This window comes from Neoarius graeffei, chromosome 14, assembly GCF_027579695.1.
Source record: "Neoarius graeffei isolate fNeoGra1 chromosome 14, fNeoGra1.pri, whole genome shotgun sequence".
NCBI classification, from domain to species: domain Eukaryota; kingdom Metazoa; phylum Chordata; class Actinopteri; order Siluriformes; family Ariidae; genus Neoarius; species Neoarius graeffei.
Window position 1 is genome coordinate 32864435 of NC_083582.1, and position 23441 is coordinate 32887875.

The 23441-nt window shown below is 42.7% G+C and overlaps 1 protein-coding gene across 3 annotated transcripts in view; it reads right to left on the minus strand.

Annotated features, from left to right (window-relative positions):
- LOC132898136 (poly [ADP-ribose] polymerase tankyrase-2-like) overlaps positions 1-23441 on the minus strand; it is a 136154-nt gene that overhangs the window by 111482 nt on the left and 1231 nt on the right. For 2 of the 3 annotated variants that reach the window (XM_060939548.1, XM_060939547.1), the window contains exons 2-5: positions 15697-15921; positions 10267-10362; positions 7755-7791; positions 7566-7641 (exon numbers count right to left, since the gene is read on the minus strand). In XM_060939548.1, coding sequence (XP_060795531.1) covers positions 7566-7641; positions 7755-7791; positions 10267-10362; positions 15697-15921 — 434 coding nt within the window. The remainder of the gene's footprint in view (positions 1-7565; positions 7642-7754; positions 7792-10266; positions 10363-15696; positions 15922-23441) is intronic. The other variant, XM_060939549.1, reaches the window with a different exon arrangement.

The following is a 23441-nucleotide window of genomic DNA, read 5'->3' on the forward strand; positions in this document are numbered from 1 at the left end:
CATTCATAGGTTTTTCAATACTGAAGCTCAAAACTATGAAATAACCCCAAAGCATTTCATATTTTGCGGTGTGGGGAATAAGGCCGGACCGGTAATTTTCGCATTTGTCCGTCTGTATTTCAAAAGCATCAAACTGGATGGGCCATGAAAAAAAAAAAAAAAAAATCCAAAAGATATCATGGGTCTAATCTATTAATTTTTCAAAAATGTTACACTGGGCGAATACATCATCTCGTAACACAGCCTGTGAAATGGGGCCCCCCGCGGGCGCAACTTTAAAGGAGATATGCAGAACCTTTATTTTTAAATACATTTGAGTGGATAGTATCTCCATCCATGACTCTTGTATGCTGCATAAATGGGAATAAAAATATATTATTTATTTTTGAGAGTTAAAATCGACTGCAAAGTTTGCATTCGAGCTGCCCCGCTGAGCCAACCAGCCCTGAGTGGGTGATGTCACAGCGGGAACTGGCGCTATAGACCAAAGTCAGACTTGGCAGGCGAGAGTGGTTGCAATGGCCTCTTCGTTCGGATTTACTGGAGATTCTTCAGATTCCTCAGATAGTAATACATCTGATTGTGAGAGTCCTGAAATTGGAGTGCGTGTACATGCTACTGCTATACATGTACAACCCCGATTCCAAAAAAGTTGGGACAAAAGTACAAATTGTAAATAAAAACGGAACGCGATGATGTGGAAGTTTCAAAATTCCATATTTTATTCAGAATAGAACATTATCCCAACTTTAGAACTTTATCCCAACTTTTTTGGAATTGGGGTTGTAGAACCGCATCAGTTCGAACCATCGGAAAGTGAATCCGATAACACATTGGCCACGAAGGCCCCCACTTTACGAAATAAAGCCAGAGAACTGGATGGAATTGAACTGACAGTCTCATGTGACTCATTAAAACAGGATAAGTGCTATAACTTATGCAACATATGTACATGCATGCATTTTCACTGATAAAACGTGAAAGGCTAATTAAATAATCAGATGAACTGAGACAATCACATTCTGAAGCAAATTAAATAATCTTATACCGGTAACTTAAACACACAATACAAGTTACATGTATTAATCTAAACGCAGGTAAACAACATGGTAGTGTTTTTTGTTGTTTTGTATCCAAATGAGAGTCGCATCTTACTCGTCTGTGCTCTCGCTTCTTGAAGGCCGACCTTGTAGCCGACTGTTTTGAAAAACAGTCTGACTTTCAGTTCTTTGTTCATTTGCTTCTTCCACGTAAGGGTGAGAGATTGCTGCTGAGGCAGAAGCGTATCCAGCGGAGAAATCAGACGGCTGGTCCACTCTTTCTCCGTTTTCTCCATACCGAGTACTCCGCCATTACTGCTCGGCTCACACTCCGGGAGAACGGGTGCAATTGAACTTGCTTTCCTTTTCTTGTAGTTTTCTTTTCCTTTAATTGTTAGTACTGCACCCTCTTTCAATCCGGGCTTATAGCCAACGCTCCTCAACAGATCAGAGGTCTCGTATGAGTCTTCAAGAAAATGTGTAGAGCAGAGGAGAGACCACTTCATAGGCGCCCAATCTGTGAATTTCTCAAATCTTTGCAGTTTGAACATTCTTGGGCCATGAATGCAACGTAAACCTTCAACGATCTTCTGTCGTGTTGCTGCACCCGCCAGCAACACATCTACGTGGCATGGTAATAAATTAGCTCAAAATGGAGGATCGGAGTTGCAGTCAGCTCTGTGTTTTAGTATAGCGGAAATGGCAATGAGACCGATAGACTTCCTGCTGTGACGTCACAGATGTCAAGGTCGTTCACTCAGACCGCTACCTACTGTATATAAATCACTTTAATCGCAAAAATGACTATTAGATTTATTGTTAATGCTGTAAACCAGGGCTTTTCAAAGTGTGGGGCGCGCCTCCCCTAGGGGGTGCCAGAGTTCTTCGGGAGGGGCACAACGTGAGGAAAAATAAACCAGAATAAAGTTACTATTGCAGACATTTAGCGAACTTCAGCTAGCCTTTGCCAGAGACAAAATGGATCAATTTTTAGTACCTAAAGCTACAGTGAGTGAGGAGACAGACACTACGTTCAGACTGCAACCTGAAACGACCCATATCCGATTTGCTGTGAAATCCGATTTTTTTTGTTAGGCCGTTCACATTACCAATTATATGAGACTTGTATGCGATCTCCAATATGAACGGAAAACGACCCAAAAGTGTCCCGCATGCGCAAATTGACACGTAATAAGCACATCTACCTAATACGTAAACCAAAAAAAAAAAAAAAGAGCACTCTTCAAGTTTGCAAGTAAAGCATGGAGATGAGGCGAGACCTGGCGATGTGGTTTTCGTGGCGGCGGCGGAACTCGCACAATAATCTGATTAATGTGGGCAGCAGACTAATGAGACCGAAGGTGTCAAATTACTGGAAATTTCCAGAACAATCTTGTAATACAGGATGGTTTAAGTTATAAATCAGTTATAGAAACTGTTTTATTTAATCAGGCTAACAGATCAACATCCAGGTCCCTACCAAATCCACCATTAGCTTGATCAATTCTATAAAAGTCTATTTAAATTCTGAAAACTGTACAAATGTTGTTGTTTTCCACCAAAGAGGCGGGATTAGCCAACGCAGAATAGTGACGTTTGTCTCTTGTTGATGACGTGTAGGTCGCATGAACGCGACCTGTCCGGTCAGACTGCAGTCGCATGTGAAAATAACGGATATGCATCGGAATTAGGACCACATATCCAAGCGGCCTGGGTCGCATGTAAAAAAATCGAATCTGTGTCGTTCAGATTGTCAATAACAAATCGGATACAGGTCGCACATGGGCAAAAAAATCGGATATGGGTCGTTTCAGGGTGCAGTCTGAACGTAGTCAGAGTCTGGGCCAAGCAAAAAAAAAAAAAAGGAGGAAGTATGACCACGATTATTTAAAGTTTGGATTTTCATGGACTGGATCTGAAGATGCTCCACTGCCACAGTGTGTTGTCTGTCAAGAGGTGCTAGCTAACGATGCTATGAGATGTTTAAAATGTGTAAAACGATGTTTCAAAAAAAAAAAAGCACAGATGTTTAAAATGTGTAAAAAATAATGTGTACAACAACCATTGTTTTTAAATACGAATGGAACATTAAGTATAGCAACAACAAAAATTGTAAGGGGGCACTGTTGTTTCTTTGCTCTCTGAGGGGGGGCTGACTCTCCCACACTTTGAAAACCCCTGCTGTAAACTATTCCTGTGCCATTCTTGAGGTCTCAAGGTATTTATCAACAAAAAGTGAGGCCATGGTTCTGCGTATATGCTTTAAAAATTCATAACTCCGCCCCGCCAAACTTCACAGGCACCTCCCTCTCCCCCGAGTGGCACACTAAATAAGACAATAATAATAATAATAATAATAATAATAATACACTCAGTATTCACTGTTGTTTTTATTGCACGATGCAGTTGAACTCGTGCTTTAGGGCTGACAGTGTCTGACTGATCCAGTCGGTTGATTAAGAGTTCAGTTCACATGAAACTTTGCACTACAGTATTATGTTAAGTGCCAAACTGCCAATCAATGGTTATATTATTATGTGCATTTTTTTTTATTCATAATAAGAATGACAGTCAGTCATAGTGATATGCTTTGGACGATGTAGATTTATATTTTAATAGAGTTTTTATTTTCTAAGTTCTAGTCCCGCAGATTTTAGTCTGAACGCTAAATGATATTCCCATGTCGAGGTCAGAGTCATTTTAAAAGTCACTTGGGATCGCGTCCTCAAAATTTTAACTCTATTATGTAAGAATAGTTGTATTGTCGGGGCGGCACAGTGGTGTAGTGATTAGCGCTGTCGCCTCACAGCAAGAAGGTCCTGGGTTCGAGCCCCGGGGCCGGCGAGGGCCTTTCTGTGTGGAGTTTGCATGTTCTCCCCGTGTCCGCGTGGGTTTCCTCCGGGTGCTCCGGTTTCCCCCACAGTCCAAAGACATGCAGGTTAGGTTAACTGGTGACTCTAAATTGAGCGTAGGTGTGAATGTGAGTGTGAATGGTTGTCTGTGTCTATGTGTCAGCCCTGTGATGACCTGGCGACTTGTCCAGGGTGTACCCCGCCTTTCGCCCGTAGTCAGCTGGGATAGGCTCCAGCTTGCCTGCGACCCTGTAGAAGGATAAAGCGGCTAGAGATAATGAGATGAGATGAGGTTGTATTGTCAATTACTCAATTTCGTATAGACTTATAATAAACAAAGTATAAAAATATTCATTGTTGACAATGTTTGATGAGTGTTATCATCATACCTATATATGATGACCAGTAAGTTGTAACCAACTGGAACATCCTTGGCCCCCCATACTTTTTTTTTTTTTAAAAAGACATGGAACTGACCTTGACCTGTGTGTGCTAGTTTTCTTGGGCAGAGCTTTAAAGTGCATATTCTGGACCAATCTCGTTTTTTTTTTTAATGAAAGCATGTCCCTTTACACCAGACCTGGGCATTTTACGGCCCGCATCCGGCCCTTTGGTTCATTCTGACTGGCCCGCGTAAGATTAATTAGAAATTACAAAATAAACGTATTTTCTAATTTTACCTCATGCATGGACTGAATGTGCACCGCTTTTATTTTGAAGTTGTGTTCAACATGAAATCCCGCGATAACTACTTCCGTAATTTGTCCAGACCAACCACAAACTTGTACGTCATCCTGCAAACGGTCCAGCCAATCACATAGTGTGACGTCACCAGCAGGCGCCGGAGCCCGAGCCGATCTGTAGATCTGATACCTACACCGAATCGACATTGCTGCGAGCAGGTCACAAGAAGACTTTAGCCCCCAAAATGTCCGCAAAAAGAAGAAAGGTAGATGCCGAATGCAGGGCTTTCAACAAAACACGGACTGCTAAGTATTTATTTACTGAAGTCAGAGATAAAGCCGTGTGTTTAGTTTGCGGAGAGCAGATCCGAAAAACACCAAATGAGGTGATTAAACTACAAATGTGGGCATCATTATTATAATATGATGTATCTTGCTTGATATTTGGAGTAGAAAGACAATATTGTGATGTCTTTATTGTGTTTTGGGGTGAATGTGACTGAAAAAAAAAAAAAAAGGACAAACGTTCACATTTTGTTAACCATTGCTTTGGGAAATTTGATTGAATAAATGACTTTTTTGTAAGGCAACCTCGTTTTTTCCATACTCTTACCAGTCTTAGCAGCTTGTAAAAACAATGTTATTTACTGCTTTATATAAAGAAATACAATTAATATTATGCAGAATTTAGTTCAGCCTTTTGGTCCGGCCCGCCACAAAATTTTCTGTTTCTCACGTGGCCCCATGGAAAAAATAATTGCCCACCCCTGCTTTACACACTCAGCCAGAAGGGTAATTTTGCACAAGGCCATCGGTCTACAGCAGAAAAAAATAAAATAAAACACGTCTGGAAAAATCCCAAGGGAGTCTGGAGCCAGATTCTTGACGTCACCTGCGGAAGCGCCAGCAGGCTGCGCGAGCTTTGCACGGTTTCAGTGCACAGCCTGTGTAGCCCAAGCGCTCCCATTTCTCTCTCATTGTCCGGTCTTTTGGGAAACAATGAGTACTAATCCCGTCAAGATTGGTGTTGCTACACCCTCCGACGATACATCTGTTAACCATTTTAATAATTACGCGATAACGTTGAAGAAATTTGCAGAAAACCACCAGGTCGTTTTCTCATAAACAAACCAGCGCTGACGTAGGATTCAGAGGGAGGCGTCCCGCACGCGACGTCACGAAAATCAATGTTTCCCGGGAAATCCAAATGCCAAGTCTTTTTCAGAGGCGGACCAATTCGCCTCAAATGACTTGATTTCAACTGAATTTTTCTGGTATTGCGCAAGGTAAAAAAATTGCACAAAATGTGACAGATATTTGACCAAAGTTTAATATAAAATAGGAGAATTACATTGATCTTGCTCCTGAATTTACCAGTGATATGCACTTTAAGCTTGTTCTTCTTGAATCTTCTGACATTTTCTTGTAAATTAGTTTCAATTTATAGTTTAATTAGCAACTAATGTCTAGCGTAATTTGACCTTTGAAGACCACAAAAAAAAAAAAGTGCCCGAAAATAGCGGAGAAGCCCTCTCCAGGCATCTAAAGCCCTTCAGCTTCCGGGGTCCTAAGGCAAGCCCCGGAGCCCCGGCTGCATCGTTCCGGGCTTTGGCGCGTCATTCATTTACACAGACAGTATTTCAGACTCGTCTGTTCTGTAACAGTCTGCTTAAAATTCCTTATTTCCCACACTGTTTTAGATTCTTCAGTGTATCCACCATTTACCTCGACTCTTTGTACACTACTGGCATCATCTTACCCAGCTTCATGAGGTCGTCACCTGTGCCTCGTCAAAAGTTAATTAGCGGACGAGATTCTTGCCTTCTTAACGTGTAGAAGATCAAACAGTAAATAATAAATACAAAATAGCCCTATTCTAATCCCACAACTGTAGTAATCCATATTACATCAAGGGAAACGACACCCATCGTTATTTTAAGCCGTAAAGCGTCTTAACGAATAAAAATAAAGACGACGTTGGATCAGAAGGTGTCCAAACTTTCGCCTAGTACTAGATTTCTTCACTGATATTCGTTCCTTGTTTATGGAACTGTTGTACAAAATCAATAACATGTAATACATGAAACTGTGTGGCTATCCTGAACAGCTGTGATCTGCCACGCCTCCCTCCCTCCCTGAAAGCAAGGCCAATTTTGCTCTCTTGAGCTCCCGGCCACGAGCGGCTGTGGCACCATAGGGGTTTGAACTCAATCTCTGGAGAACACCACGAACGCTGTTCTGTTGCACCACTCCGTTTTGTTACTTGTGTCTCGACAAGGTTGTAGACTTAAAGTGCCATTCCACCATTGGATGTATTCTTTGGCATAAAATACAATATATTTTGACAACATATATAAATGGTATCACTAGATAGAGAAATCTTTTAGCTTCAAAATGATATATCAAACATAATTTGACAACAACAAGTATATTAATTTTGCGACCAAAGTCACCTACCTTTTTAATTTCCGTACGTGATGTCATCGGCAGGTTCCCCTTCTTGTGTACCACGTGACATGGCACACATTATCAGCAATGGCGGATAGAACGCGATAAAAATAATACCAATAAATCTAGCTAATACCAATAAATCTAGCTAACTGAAAGATTAACTCAATTTTTCGCAATTTTTTTGGTCCCCATATACGAGGAGAAATGACTCTCTCACTTTGGGGGTTTCCTGGTCTAAAAATAGACCGACACGTGGTACACAAGAAGGGGAACCTGCCGATGACATCACGTTTCACTACCGCGCGGAAATTAAAAGGGTAGGTGACTTTGGTCGCAAAATTAATATACTTGTCAAAAAATTATGTTTGATACATCATTTTGAAGCTAAAAGATTTCTCTGTCTAGTCATGTTGTCATAAAATATATTGTATTTTATGCCAAAGAATACATCCAATGGTGGAATGGCACTTTAAGATTTCAAAATCTGAAATGAACAGGAAATCCTTGTTAATTACAGGATGTACGTGGCTACGAAATACCTTTCTCCCATCACTGGCGTGACAGTTGACGTTCAAAGGAGTGAGCAGGCTCATCAGCTTCTCCTCGTTTCCTCTCCTGCAGAGGAAACACCAGAAAACCCTGGTTAAGCACACTCCGCTCCGCTCAGCGTTCAAGATTATTGATCACTAAAAGCTTGGAGGAAGTGGTCAAGCCGAAGGCCGCAGTACCTTGCGCTCTCTAGAAGCTCATCTTTTCTGTACTCGCCTGTGGGAGAAAAGGCAACGGTTTAAGTTAAGTATGACATAAACGTATGAGAATGAGAAAAGGTTTTAAGTCCTAGGACTTAGGAAAGCATTGCCTGAGTAATAGCACAGAGAGAAAAAAAAACAAAAACAAAACACTGCTATTTCACAAACAGTACGAAGTGATGCAGGTGGAAACGCTTCCTTCTGCATGATACGCACTAATCCAAGCTGATGAGTAGGGAGCATCAGTTGCCCTCACTTTCATAAAATCTGACGCATTTTTGTTTGGGTGTTCCTTTTCACCAATAAAGACATCCTGTAGAATTTTTTGACCATATTCAAAAGTCTAATGGTGGCACCATGAGGTTCATTTTTTTGCCAAAAAATGCTTATTTTATGTTTTCGCGTAAGGTTTGAATCACAATGTTGGACTCCATTTATTGATTCCTTGTGACCCAGAGATCATGTTAAGAACCTTTGCAAGGGATTGAGAATCATTAATGTGATTCATAATACATTTGTATTGTTTAAAAGTAGTTGAACAATGATTCAATGAACAGCTAAAACCAGGGCTTTGAACCGGTTCAAGGAACGAAAACGAAAACCGGGAACTTTTTCTATTTCACATGGAACAGAAACGAAACCAGAAACTTTATTATTTTTTATGTTCCGGAACAGAAACGCTTATTAAAAATAATGTCTCATTCTCATCTCATTATCTCTAGCCGCTCTATCCTTCTACAGGGTCGCAGGCAAGCTAACCGGTTAATACCGGTTTTTATTTCGTTCCTCAAAGTTTCTGTAGCCTACAAATAAAAAAAGTCATTCTTCTCCTGCGCAAGTTTCTATGACCCGCTGGGGTTCACTTCCTGTGTGACGTTCGCTGACCGAATGGAGAGAGCGGGAGGGTGGACTACTATCACCTCTCCACATCTTAAATAAGAGGTAAATATTGCAGTCTATCGTTATTCAAAAACGTCAATTTCAAACACGATATCAATATATTTGTCCACGTTAATGAGAGGCTCGCGAACATTAAATGACGTTAACCTCTGTTAGCCTGTCAATGCATAGGGCCTGACTAGCCTTTGGTAACACACTAAACGAATTCTCTTTCATTTTTGGCACTTTTTCTGTTTGTGTAGATGGGAAGACATACTGAGAATCCAAATCGCCAACATTTGAAATAATAATTGTTTTGAATTATTTCTTGTCTTATTTAATGAAGGTTGTAATAGAATTAGCCTACATTTGGCTTAAGCTGGATGAGACAGAGACATAATTTTATAGCCATTTGTTAAACAGCTGACAGGGAACGTAATTAACTGTTCCGGGAACAAAATTTTTTAGTTCTAACCGGTTCGGGAACGTCTATTTAATGGTGGAACTCAAAACCGGAAACGTTAAAATTCCGTTTCTGTTCGGAACGAACCAATAGGAAAAAAATTCTGGTTCAAAGCCCTGGCTAAAACTCAAACTGTGCTTGATAATATATTTAGAATATGTACTAAAAATGTGTATCTAAGATATTTGGTATACTCTATAAGGTGCCATAATGTTTCATGAAAAGTGATGGAAATTGTGTCATAAAAGTCATAAAAAAGAAAGAAAGAATGAATGGGGCCATGCATCGTGAGATTTTGAGTGAAAACCTCCTTCCATCAGCAAGGGCATTGAAGATGAAACGTGGCTGGGTCTTTCAGCATGACAATGATCCCAAACACACCGCCCGGGCAACGAAGGAGTGGCTTCGTAAGAAGCATTTCAAGGTCCTGGAGTGGCCTAGCCAGTCTCCAGATCTCAACCCCATAGGAAATCTTTGGAGGGAGTTGAAAGTCCGTGTTGCCCAGCGACAGCCCCAAAACATCACTGCTCTAGAGGAGATCTGCATGGAGGAATGGGCCAAAATACCAGCAACAGTGTGTGAAAACCTTGTGAAGACTTACAGAAAACGTTTGACCTCTGTCATTGCCAACAAAGGGTATATAACAAAGTATTGAGATGAACTTTTGTTATTGACCAAATACTTATTTTCCACCATAATTTGCAAATAAATTCTTTAAAAATCAGACAGACAATGTGATTTTCTGGATTTTTTTTTCCCTCATTCTGTCTCTCATAGTTGAAGTGTACCTATGATGAAAATTACAGGCCTCTCTCATCTTTTTAAGTGGGAGAACTTGCACAATTGGTGACTGACTAAATACTTTTTTGCCCCACTGTATTTGGTATACTCTATAAGGTGCCATAATGTTTCATGAAAAGTGATCGAAATTTTGTCATAAGTCATAAAATAGCAGCTTTTTCCATAACTTTGAGCTCCTGGTGCCACCATTAAACTTTTGAATTTTGTCAAAATATTTCACCCAGTGTGTTTTCTTACCAAAAGGAACATAAAAACAAAAATGCATCAAGATCGGAGGAACTTTTCATTTTTAGGGGGCAACTCATGCACCCTACTGATGAGTGTGCGGAAAAGTGAAGGTCCACTCACCGGTCAGGACTGCCTTAGTGGAGGCCTCGGCGAGGTCCAGGGCCGTCCTCCCGTCTGTGTTTCGGATGCTCGGCTCAGCTCCGTGCTGCAGCAGAACTGTCGTAACACAACGAGGACATTAGGAACAGTGCCTCAGACCACAGGCAAGCCGTAAACACAGGGTATTGCTCGAATGAAAAAGACTAGTACGTCCCTGAAAACGAAGGGGGAAAAAAAACCCCACACACACACCCGACAACAGTAACATAGCCAAAGCTGCGTTTATATGGACATGCCCAAGTTTCACATCAGACAACCCTTGGATTAAAGACAAAATAATGCTAATGAGTGTTAAATGTAAATGACACAATAACATTAATACAATCGAAACAAAAACATTAACATTTCAGTTGAAAATTCCCCTAGCTGAAAACATTAAAGGAACAGTCCACCGTACTCCCATAATGAAATATGCTCTTATCTGAATTGAGACGAGCTGCTCCGTACCTCTCCGAGCTTTGCGCGACCTCCCAGTCAGTCAGACGCGCTGTCACTCCTGTTAGCAATGTAGCTAGGCTCAGCATGGCCAATGGTATTTTTTGGGGCTGTAGTTAGATGCGACCAAACTCTTCTGCGTTTTTCCTGTTTACATAGGTTTATATGACCAGTGATATGAAACAAGTTCAGTTACACAAATTGAAACGTAGCGATTTTCTATGCTATGGAAAGTCCGCACTATAATGACAGGCGTACTAACACCTTCTGCGCGCTTCGACAGCACATTGATACGGAGCTCAGATATCAATGCGCTGCCGAAGCGCGCAGAAGGTGTTAAGGCCAATTTATGCTGACAACCCAGTCCTCGCAGATAGCATCGCAGACAGTGTCTGCGTAGCCCCCCCACCTTCACAGACGCTCTGCGCGCACCTCCCAAAAATTGTGACCACCGCAGAAGCCTCGCAGACAAGAGGGCTCTGATTGGTCCACTCTACATCCACTGTACACGCACTTCCGCTTCCCTACTTTCCCGGTTTGGTTTGTTTTCACGACCGGCATTTTTAAAAACACGAGCGAAGATGGAGCAGCATGAAGAGCGGTTGATCGAGGAAGTGAGGAAGTACGTACATCTATACGACTCCAGTTCTAGTCATTATAAGTAACCGGAGGATAAACACTCCACTAACCACACCCACCAACTACTCCTAGCGACTTCGCGCCCCCTTGCGTTGTGCCGGTGAATAACATCGCGCACGCCTATTACTCCCCGCTCAACGATAAATTACAACTGTCTGCGAAAAGCTATCTGCAAAAGCCTTGTCACAAGAGCATGCAGAGGCCTTTAGTATGCCTGTCATTATAGTGCGGACTTTCCATAGCATAGAAAATCGCTACGTTTCAATTTGTGTAACTGAACTTGTTTCATATCACTGGTCATATAAACCTATGTAAACAGGAAAAACGCGGAAGAGTTTGGTCGCATCTAACTACAGCCCCAAAAAATACCATTGGCCATGCTGAGCCTAGCTATATTGCTAACAGGAGTGACGGCGCGTCTGACTGACTGGGAGGTCACGCAAAGCTCGGAGAGGTACGGATCAGCTCGTCTCAATTCAGATAAGAGCATATTTCATTATGGAAGTACGGTGGACTGTTCCTTTAAAGCTAAACGGCCTTTCGATTTCATCAAATCGGTGAAATTTAGTTCCCTCTGAAATGTGGTCATTGTGATACATGTTTATTTCTGTAATATCTCACAAAATATCAGGACACTCTGTGGCTGGGAAGTTCTTTAATATCCTGAGCAAATAATGTGCACAAAATCGCTCGGTTCGTGCAGTCAAGCAGACAGAGGAAGTCCGTGTGCGCATGCTTACTTTGAGCGTGCACTGACAGTTCCATCATTCTGTCGCTAAACGAACAGCTGATCACACCGAGGTGCTCGCTGAGCGCCAATATTTAGCCTATTAGTTTGGTCCTACGTTTCCTTTCCTTCGTATATAACAACGTCTTTTCTTCTCGCTTTCTGTTACTGTAGTCGGGCTTTCACGTTTCATTCGCACGCTCACGTCCTCCATTTTTCTCTCCTGTTTCACATTTGTATCCCACAATGCCTTGCACGAACAGGGAAAGCCCACCACGTCATGCATGATGTAGTATCTTGTATTGGGTCATGGTGAAGCAGGAAATAATAGCGGAGAATTTAGGGCCATGTGGATCTAAATTCATTAATTGTTCTATTTAAAAATAAATAAATAAATAAGTCTGTGATTCGAATTCAGTAGCTTTCAGTCCACTAAACAAAAATAACTGAGCATCGGGGAAAATTCTTTTTATGACCTACAGTTGAAAAATCTGAAAGGCAGTCTCGCTTTAAAATAACCACACAAATCAAGAGTTTTAACACCTTTCTGATTTTGAGAGTCAGTAATTGTTTTTACATCCTGCTTGGTCTCTTTTTCAAATACCAAAAAAATAACAGTTTAGTCACTGACTTGAGTCACAGCTCTGGCTCCATGAGCGTGTGTGGAGCTCTACATGTCATGATCATGCCTGGCGAGGCAGGGGATAGCATGGCAAAAACAAACAAACCTTTATTTAAAAAGCAAAAAAAAAAAAAAAAAAACCCACAATACCATGGTACAGTGGTGCTTGAAAGTTTGTGAACCCTTTAGAATTTTCTATATTTCTGCATAAATATGACCTAAATCATCATCAGATTTTCACACAAGTCCTAAAAGTAGATAAAGAGAACCCAGTTAAACAAATGAGACAAAAATATTATACTTGGTCATTTATTTATTGAAGAAAATGATCCAATATTACATATCTGTGAGTGGCAAAAGTATGTGAACTTCTAGGCTTAGCAGTTAATTTGAAGGTGAAATTAGAGTCAGGTGTTTTCAATCAATGGGATGACAATCAGGTGTGAGTGGGCACCCTGTTTTATTTAAAGAACAGGGATCTATCAAAGTCTGATCTTCACAACACACGTTTGCGGAAGTGTAACATGGCATGAACGAAGGAGATTTCTGAGGACCTCAGAAAAAGCGTTGTTGATGCTCATCAGGCTGGAAAAGGTTACAAAACCATCTCTAAAGAGTTTGGACTCCACCAATCCACAGTCAGACAGATTGTATACAAATGGAGGAAATTCAAGACCATTGTTACCCTCCCCAGGAGTGGTTGACCAACAAAGATCACTCCAAGAGCAAGGCATACAATAGTTGGCGAGGTCACAAAGGACCCCAGGGTAACTTCTAAGCAACTGAAGGCCTCTCTGACATTGGCTAATGTTAATGTTCATGAGTCCACCATCAGGAGAACACTGAACAACAATGGTGTGCATGGCAGGGTTGCAAGGAGAAAGCCACTGCTCTCCAAAAAGAACATTGCTGCTCGTCTGCAGTTTGCTAAAGATCACGTGGACAAGCCAGAAGGCTATTGGAAAAATGTTTTGTGGATGGATGAGACCAAAATAGAACTTTTTGGTTTAAATGAGAAGCGTTATGTTTGGAGAAAGGAAAACACTGCATTCCAGCATAAGAACCTTATCCCATCTGTGAAACATGGTGGTGGTAGTATCATGGTTTGGGCCTGTTTTGCTGCATCTGGGCCAGGACGGCTTGCCATCACTGATGGAACAATGAATTCTGAATTATACCAGCAAATTCTAAGGGAAAATGTCAGGACATCTGTCCATGAACTGAATCTCAAGAGAAGGTGGGTCATGCAGCAAGACAACGACCCAAAGCACACAAGTCGTTCTACCAAAGAATGGTTAAAGAAGAATAAAGTTAATGTTTTGGAATGGCCAAGTCAAAGTCCTGACCTTAATCCAATGGAAATGTTGTGGAAGGACCTGAAGCGAGCAGTTCATGTGAGGAAACCCACCAACATCCCAGAGTTGAAGCTGTTCTGTACGGAGGAACGGGCTAAAATTCCTCCAAGCCGGTGTGCAGGACTGATCAACAGTTACCGCAAACGTTTAGTTGCAGTTATTGCTGCACAAGGGGGTCACACCAGATACTGAAAGCAAAGGTTCACATACTTTTGCCACTCACAGATATGTAATATTGGATCATTTTCCTCAATAAATAAATGAGCAAGTATAATATTTTTGTCTCATTTGTTTAACTGGGTTCTCTTTATCTACTTTTAGGACTTGTGTGAAAATCTGATGATGTTTTAGGTCATATTTATGCAGAAATATAGAAAATTCTCAAGGGTTCACAAACTTTCAAGCACCACTGTACATCGCACATGCGCAGGTCGAAGTTCGCGCTGATGTAAACAACAAACATGGCTGCCTCCAGTGAGTGAATCTCCAGCATAAAATCTTAACACTTAGTTTGATGAGGGATATAAATCTAATATCCCATCCATGGAGAGGTAGGCTACTGGGAATTACGGATTCTCTTTGGTGACTGGCATAGTACTGGGCCACGCCCCTCAGAAAAGAGAGAGGAGAGAGAGGGGGAGAGAAAGGGGAGAAAGAAAGAGGAGAGAGAGAGGGGAGAGAAAGAGGAGAGAAAGGAGAGACAGGAAAGAGAAGGGAAGAGAGAGAGGAGAGAAAGGAAAGAGAAGGGGAGATAAAGGAAAGAGGAAAGAGAGGAGAGAGAGGGGAGAAGGGAGAGAGGAAAGAAGGGGAGAGAGAGCGAGGAAGAGAGGAAAGAGGAGAGGGGAGAGAGGAAAGAGAAGGGGAGAGAGCAAGGAAGAGGGAAAGGGGAGAAAGAGGAGAGAGGAGAGAGAGAAGGGAGAATGAGAGGAGAGAGGGGAGAGAGGAGGAGTGAAAGGGGGAGAGAAAGGAAAGAGAAGGGGAAGAGGGGAGAGAGAAAGAGGAGAGAGGGAAGAGAGAGAGGAGATAAAGAGAGGGGAGAGAGGAAAGAGACAGAGGAGAGAAAGAGAAAGAGAAGGGGAAGAAAGAGAGGAGAGAAAGGGGGGGAGAGAGGAGAGAAAGGAGACGGGAGAGAAAGGAGGAGAGAGAAAGAGAGGGAAGAGGAAAGAGAAGGGGAAGAGGGAGAAAGGAGAGAGGGAAGAGAAGGGGAAGAGGGAGAGGGGAGAGAGGGAAGAGGAAAGAGAAGGGGAAGAGGGAGAGAAGAGGGGAGAAAGAGAGAGGAGAGAAAGGGGGGGACAGAGGGGAGAGAGGAGAGAAAGAGGGGGGAGAGAAAGGAGAGAAAAACAAACAGATGTGAGTGTGGCTGTAAACAAAGCAAACTGGAGCGATACAGCAGTAATTAAGACCCGGAGTTTTAATGTTTTTCCTCCCTGAATAAACAGTCATTTATCTTCTCATTTAGTTGAAAGCTACTGAACGAATCAGTGATGGCCGACTCTCAGCCACAACGTCAGCACATTTCTCAAATCTTACATCCTGTTGCTATACGTGATGCACATGAAAACCACTTCCTGCCGAGTCAGTGATTAGTGTTCGTGCACGGAGTCTCATTTTACCGATGCAGACGTCGATCTTGCCCTTGATAGCTGCTTCGTGGAGAGGGGTGTAGTTCCAGTTGTCTCTGGAGTTGGGGTCTGCTCCGTGCTGTAGCAGCAGGTTGACCACCTCAGCATGGCCAAACGAGCAGGCGTTGTGGAGCGAGATGAGGCCGCCATCGTCCCGTGCGTGAACGTTAGCACCATGCTGCAGGAGGTAGCTCACTACATCTCGACGGCCAAATCCTAACGTGGAGAGGAACACGTGAGATGGAGCGTGCACACGTTCACCGACCTCCAGCTTTTCTTTAGAATTGTTATTACAAGAGATTAGAACCAAGTCCTCGGTTGTTCTTTCAAAGCTTGCGTTACATTATACTGAAAGCTATGCTGCGAAGGAACGCGAAGTGCAACTTCACACACTTCCATTTTCATGATGCTACAGCTAGCCGTAGCCCGTCAGGACTCAAACCCGCTACCTCCGAACAGCAGCGCCAATGATTTTCAGTCGCACCACTCAGCACCCCGTGAATTCATTTTTATTATAGGCACATTAACATACAAGGAGTCTGGAAAAAAAAAAATCTCTACATCGGGGAAATTAACACTTTTTAGGGTCATTCCATGTCAATTCACAAAAATGCCCCAAACCTCCCCAGTGACACCTCTTCAATTTGCCTTATTTTTTTCTTAGTGCCTTATGATGTCAAATGAAAGAATCCAAAATTTTAGCTTCCTAGCTCAAACGTTTGAGTTATGGCCCTTCAAAGTTTGGGTGCCACGCCCACTTTTGGGGTCCGGGAATTGCGCACTTAATTTGCAAGCATTTTTGGAGGCCCAGGCCAAAAAAAAAAAAAAAAGTATGTTTTTCCGGTTACGTAGATTTCAAAACTAGGGTCGGTAGGCAGGCTTTTTTTTTTTTCAAGATGGCTGCCATAACCTATATTTAGACAGGAATAATTTCACAAAATATAATGAATTTCTTTGCAGGTCACCTGAGTTACCACCTTCTGATGAATCTGATGCAGCATGAGACACCTTTTAACATGAATGTTTCTGTAAATATAACAGCTCAATACACCATGAGAGAGAGAGAGCAGCCCCGCCCCTCTCTGCTCCCTGAGTGCAGCTCGTCGCCTTGGTAACGGTGCAGGGAAAACACACAATATAACAAGCAAAGAGCGCTTTTTCTCAGAGTTCCTTCTCCTCGAACAACGCTGATTTACACGGAAACGGAAGGAGCTATTCACAACATTCTTTCACATTGAGTGCTACAAGGCTCCCATGAACACATTAATGTAATTTTTTTGTCCCTAGTGTAAAAAATGTGGACACTAGAGCGAGTTAAAAACAAGTGACTTTTCTGATTTTGCAGTAAAAGCGCTGCCACGTTTATAATGTGAGTCTATGGGAGAGCGCGGCTGTCCTCTCCTTACTTTCAGGCTTCTCATTCAAAAACTGTAAATCCTATCGCTCAGGGAGACACTTGTCTTGATTCACACAATGTGTGACTACAACTTTTGAGAAAGTTGTGTGTGTAGAGTGAAAATTGTGGCTGAGAAAACAGTTTAAATGAGAAAGTTAGAGCTTTTTTTTCAAGCTGCCTACACTCTAAACTCCTGAGCACCGCTGGTGTGTAACGCAATAGACACCCATTATAAAGTGTGAATTTCTCCAGATGTGCTCATGGTGTTTGATCTGTGACTGATCAAAAAGTATAGAACCCAGCAAAAAAGTTGAATGCCAGATCCACACAGGAGAAGTTTGTCTCCGTTTTAAAGTTTGAATCATGTCTCTAGGTGAAAGACAAAATAAGCGTTATCTCTGCTTCTGTTCCCTCCGACGGCCCCGACACACTACTGCCTCCGCCGAGTGCGCGTGCGCACACCGCATGTCGGGGCCACGGATGAGTTAAGGCCAATTTATGCTGACAACCCAGTCCTCGCAGATAGCGTCGCAGACAGTGTCTGCGTAGCCCCCCCACCTTCGCAGACGCTCTGCGCAGCCCCCCCACCTTCGCAGACGCTCTGTGCGCACACCTCCCAAAAATTGTGACCACCGCAGAAGCCTCGCTGACAGCGTCGCAGACAAGAGGGCTCTGATTGGTCCACTCTACATCCGCTGTACACGCACTTCCGCTTCCCTGGTTTGGTTTGTTTTCACGACCGGCATCTTTAAAAACATGAGCGAAGATGGAGCAGCACGAAGAGCGGTTGATTGAGGAAGTACGTACAATACGACTCCAGTTCTAGTCATTATATAAAAAAGTTCTAGTCATTATAAGTAACCGGAGGATAAACACTCCACTAACCACACCCACCAACTACTCCTAGCGACTTCGCGCCCCCTTGCGTTGTGCCGGTGAATAACATCGCGCACGCCTATTATCCCCGCTCAACAATAAATTACAACTGTCTGCGAAAAGCTATCTGCGAAAGCCTTGTCGCACGAGCATGCAGAGGCCTTTACTCTCCCCTGATCAACGAAGTCGGCAGGGAATTTGTGGTTATTATCGGTACAAACAGCGCGAATCACAACTTAAATGAGTGCGGTTCAGTTTGACATTATTGTCAATCCGTTAGATAAACATTTAATTTTATTAAAATCGAAAATTAATATTTAGAGCCTGTGGGCTACAAAAATAAGTCATTAAAGTAGCCGGCTGGACTTAATTGTGTAGTCGGCTGTATGGCCGGCAGCCGGCGCTTGTGGAAAGCCCTGATTTTCCCAGTGAGTGACGACAACTTCTGGTTCACGCGGTTGGGTTATATGTAAAAGTCGCGACTGGGGAAAAAAACGAAAAAGTTTAGGGTCGGGCGGTACGGATTAGGGTCGGTTGGGTAACCGGAAACACACTTTTTTTTTGGCCTCATATTTTTTGTTCTAAGGAGGATATAGACCTGTAAATTGCTATATCTATGTATGCTGGCCCTGTCTGATTCTGCACCTAAAATAGCACAAGTTTACTAACTTTATAGATATTAACCCCTTAAAAGTGGATTTTTTTAATGACAATTTTTTTTGACATTTTGGGGGTCCATATCTTGGAAAGTTTTTATGTTGATGGGGTTTCAACTGATTTATCATCATATTTGGGAACTCTACTGTGTACTTAGAGAGTTTCAGGGCACTCAGAGCTTTGGTGGGGGTACAGGAGGGCCCCAAATATGGCTTCGGGACAAAATTACCATTTGGTACACCCTACTTCAGGCCATTAGTTGGCCATGTGGGCACATGATGATTGGAATGAACCTTTAACCCTATCAACAGACACCTTTTATCAAACCTTTAAGCCAATAAAAACTTTGATTATCCAACTCCTTCAATATAAACTAAGCATTTGTATATGGTACTATTTTTGCATATTTTCTGAAAAATCCTAAGTCCGGAAAGTAGGTCAACTGTTGTTTTGACTGCCTATTCATGTTTAAGGTAGTAAAAGCACACCCATATAGTGATTTTAATCTATGGGAAGATTATTTATACCCAATAGCCCATTAGTTATATTGACAATTACAAGGGATAAACCCTTTCCTGGCTGTTTCACAATGCTGTTTTTTTTTTTTTACATTTGACACCTTTCCCTGTATCCAACCAAACTCTGACCACTACACACTTAACAGTTAAATGCATCTTTCAAACAGGAAAGGGAAAGATGCAAACAAGGGGATGATCCCAAGAAAAACAACATCCTGGTTGCTTTACTACATTTGTTCTGACATCCGAACTGGAAGTTAAACCTAGACTCATCAGTTTTTTTTTTTCCAAGAAAAGGGGAAGGGGCCCCTAGCCACTCATGTGGGGAAAATTAGCATATCAATTAGTAAAATAATTTCCCCTTTTTACTAATTGATATGCTAATGGCCTGAAGTAGGACGTACCAAACGGTAATTTTGTCCTGAAGCCATATTTGGGGCCCTCCTGTACCCCCACCAAACCTCCGAGTGCCCTGAAACTCTCTAAGTACACAGTAGAGTTCCCAAATATGATAAATCAGTTTAAACCCTATCAACACAAAAACTTTCCAAGATATGGACCCCTGAAATGTCAAAAAAAAAAAAGTCATTAAAAAAAAATCCACTTTTAAGGGGTTAATATCTCTAAAGTTAGTAAACTTGTGCTATTTTTAGGTGCAGAATCAGATAGACAGGGCCAGAATACATAGATATAGCAATTTACAGGTCTATATCCTCCTTAGAACAAAAGATATGGGCCTCCAAAAATGCTTGCAAATTAAGTGTACAATTCCTGGACCCCAAAAGTGGGCGTGGCACCCAAACTTTGAAGGGCCAAAATTCAAGAACCGTTCCAGCTAGGAAGCTAAAATTTTGGATTCTTTCATTTGACATCATAAGGCACTAAGAAAATAAATATCAGGCAAATTGAAGAGGTGTCACTGATTGCGTTTACATGCACATCCAAATCGAGCTACTGTCGGTAATCGAGCTAAGGGTCCCAGCAGGGGTGCCAGAGAAATCCAATCCTACATGCACACAAGGAAATCGAGCTATTGTGTGAGGTACATTGTGCACCCGAGCCACAGGTGGCGCTACACGCCCCATCGTGTTGGTACACTTCCGGTTGTTGTCATGAAGGATTTGATGGAACCCGGACCGCGAAAAAAATAAATGCATTTATTTTTTTTGCGGTCCAAATCCTGCGCTCTGATTGGCTGGCGAGCGGGTCCGGAGCCTACGGTACGGACCCCAGTTATGGACCTCTGGCGACTCGCTCGTTCACAACAACAAACATAGTAACAATTTTGGTCAACATTTATCTTTTTTTAAATAAGATTTATTTATAAGATTATCAAAAATCTTATAAATGTTTGCCAGCATTTCTCAGGAGAATAGCATTAATATTTTACAGCATGGATAGCGATAACAACAGTGTTCACAGTGAAAGCGAGTTTTACTACCCTGAGGAAGAAGAAAAAAGAAAAACATTTCAGGAGAAAGCTAAAAACCTGTAACTGCTGCTAACGCCGAGCAAAAACATGGCTGAATCCTGAATGACTCCTATTTGTATAAATAGGGGACTACATAGGCGGCAAAATGTAGTTTTAGGCCCAATCCCAATTCTAATTTCTACCCCTACCCCTCCCCCTTCCCCTCCGCCTTCCCCTTGGCCCTTCCCCTTGAAACTGAGCTACAAGGGATAGGGCTTGAAATTCAACCCTTACGTATTGGGATAGCCCTTCAACGATCGCATACGTCATCGCGTACCTCCGTCAGCGTTTACGTTAGCAAAACGCAACCAAATGCGTCATTGGCTGCGACCAGCCGCTACAGTCAGAGCCAGAAATCTCTGCTGGCAGGGTGTGATTTGTTAACTAACACCACTGAATGGGATATCTTTGGCGCTTCGTGCACCACATCCGACAGAATGAGGTGTCAGAACACTCATGTAAACAATAAAAGCGAGAATAACAGAACAAAACGTACGCAGTAAAGCAACCGAAAACAATACTCACTCCCAAAGCTTTTTAGCAGCAGCTTGGATTTCAGAAATCGCTGCTCATTCTCAGCTCGAAAGCGAATCAAGCGGCGTGTTTCCTCTGGATAACAACTTAAAACACGTAAATAATGGAGAAAATACATTTATGACAATCTTTCGCCACGGGAACCGCCATCTTTCTGAAATCCGCATGAAATCTCGCTGAAATCCGCATGGCATTGTGGGAAATCACTCAAACCCCTTCGTTCGGAGTCTGCTCCAGGAAAATCTCCGTTTGGAGGGGTACAGAAGCCCTCCCCCTTCCCCTACCCCTCCGCGTTAACTGGGATTGGGATACCCCTACCCCTTCACGTGAACGCGCAAAATGGAGGGGAAGGGCCAAGGGGTTGGGCCAAGGGGTGAAATGGGATTCGGCCTTTTTTTCCTGCCATGGAAGTGCACTTATATACCGAGGAGGAAGCCACTTGCATTACAGCCGTGAATGAGGATTCAAAATGGCGGCTCGGTTTTCCCTTTCGGGCGCTCTCGTTTTCTGTTAGAATTTGGTAAAGAAAATAAATATACTAAGTAACTTTAAAAACGCACAACGGAATTCAACACGATATCACTTTAGATCCATGCATATATTTGAAATTTATGATATTGTATGTAATGCACACACATCTTGAAACATCGATAAAGGACATTTATTGTCAAACTCAAGAATTAATTCACAATAAAAAAATTCAAAGTGACAGTTGGTCCATGTTCGGACCGTCATGCTGGAGATTCTGGGTCTGTGCCGTCCAGGGGTCTCAGCAGCAGTGACTGAGGGTGTCAGGAATCTGTCACGGAGGTGAGCTAGCCTGATGTGCTGATCCTGAACTGGCGTCGTGACTCGAGGCTGACCAGGGCGTGGACGATCCCTGGTGCTCCCTGTCTGTCTGTAACGCTGACTCAAACGGGAAATGGTCGAATGATGAACACCGAAGTGCCGGGCGACCTCTGTCTGTGTACTTCCGGCACGCAACATCCCGATGGCCTGTTCACGTTGATTTTGGCTTAGGCGTGGCATCTTCAATAATGACAATTTTCCCATCATTTCCCCCGGGTATTGATAGGCAAGATTGTGTGTGTACAGTGTATGCAAAATTTGTTTGAAAATTAAAGCCTGTCCATGTCATTGACTACCTGAGTCATATTGTACGTTATTGAGTACAACTCCCTTAAATTCTGATTTGAGCACAGATTTGGAACTTATTCGGGCGGAACGAAGTTATTTTTCCATTGTGATATATATTTCTTTTCTTCTTGAGATAAACTCAGCACGAATTCAGCAAGTTTTATCAATGTGCGTTTTTTAAAGTTACTTAGTGTATATTGTTTACCAGCTTAATGTCGGTCTGTATGGTGAATTAAGGCCAATTTATGCTGACAACCCAGTCCTCGCAGACGGTGTCGCAGATAGCGTCTGCGTAGCCCCCCCCACCTCCGCAGACGCTCTGCGCGCACCTCCCAAAAATTGTGACCACCGCAGAAGCCTCTCAGACAGCGCCGCAGACAAGAGGGCTCTGAAGGCCTCTGCATGCTCTTGCGACAAGGCTTTCGCAGATAGCTTTTCGCAGACAGTTGTAATTTATCGTTGAGCGGGGAGTAATAGGTGTGCGCGATGTTATTCACCGCCACAACGCAAGGGGGCGCGAAGTCACTAGGAGTAGTTGGTGGGTGTGGTTAGTGGAGTGTTTATCCTCCGGTTACTTATAATGACTAGAACTTTTTTTTTTTTATAATGACTAGAACTGGAGTCGTATAGATGTACGTACTTCCTCGATCAATCGCTCTTCGTGCTGCTCCATCTTCGCTCGTGTTTTTAAAAATGGCGGTCGTGAAAACAAACCAAACCGGGAAAGTAGGGAAGCGGAAGTGCGTGTACAGCGGATGTAGAGTGGACCAATCAGAGCCCTCTTGTCTGCGGCGCTGTCTGAGAGGCTTCTGCGGTGGTCACAATTTTTGGGAGGTGCGCGCAGAGCGTCTGCGAAGGTGGGGGGGGGCTACGCAGACGCTATCTGCGACACCGTCTGCGAGGACTGGGTTGTCAGCATAAATTGGCCTTGATTGGTCCACTCTACATCCGCTGTACACGCACTTCCGCTTCCCTACTTTCCCGGTTTGGTTTGTTTTCACGACCGGCATTTTTAAAAACACGAGCGAAGATGGAGCAGCACAAAGAGCGGTTGATCGAGGAAGTACGTACATCTATACGACTCCAGTTCTAGTCATTATAAAAAAAAAAAAAGTTCTAGTCATTATAAGTAACCGGAGGATAAACA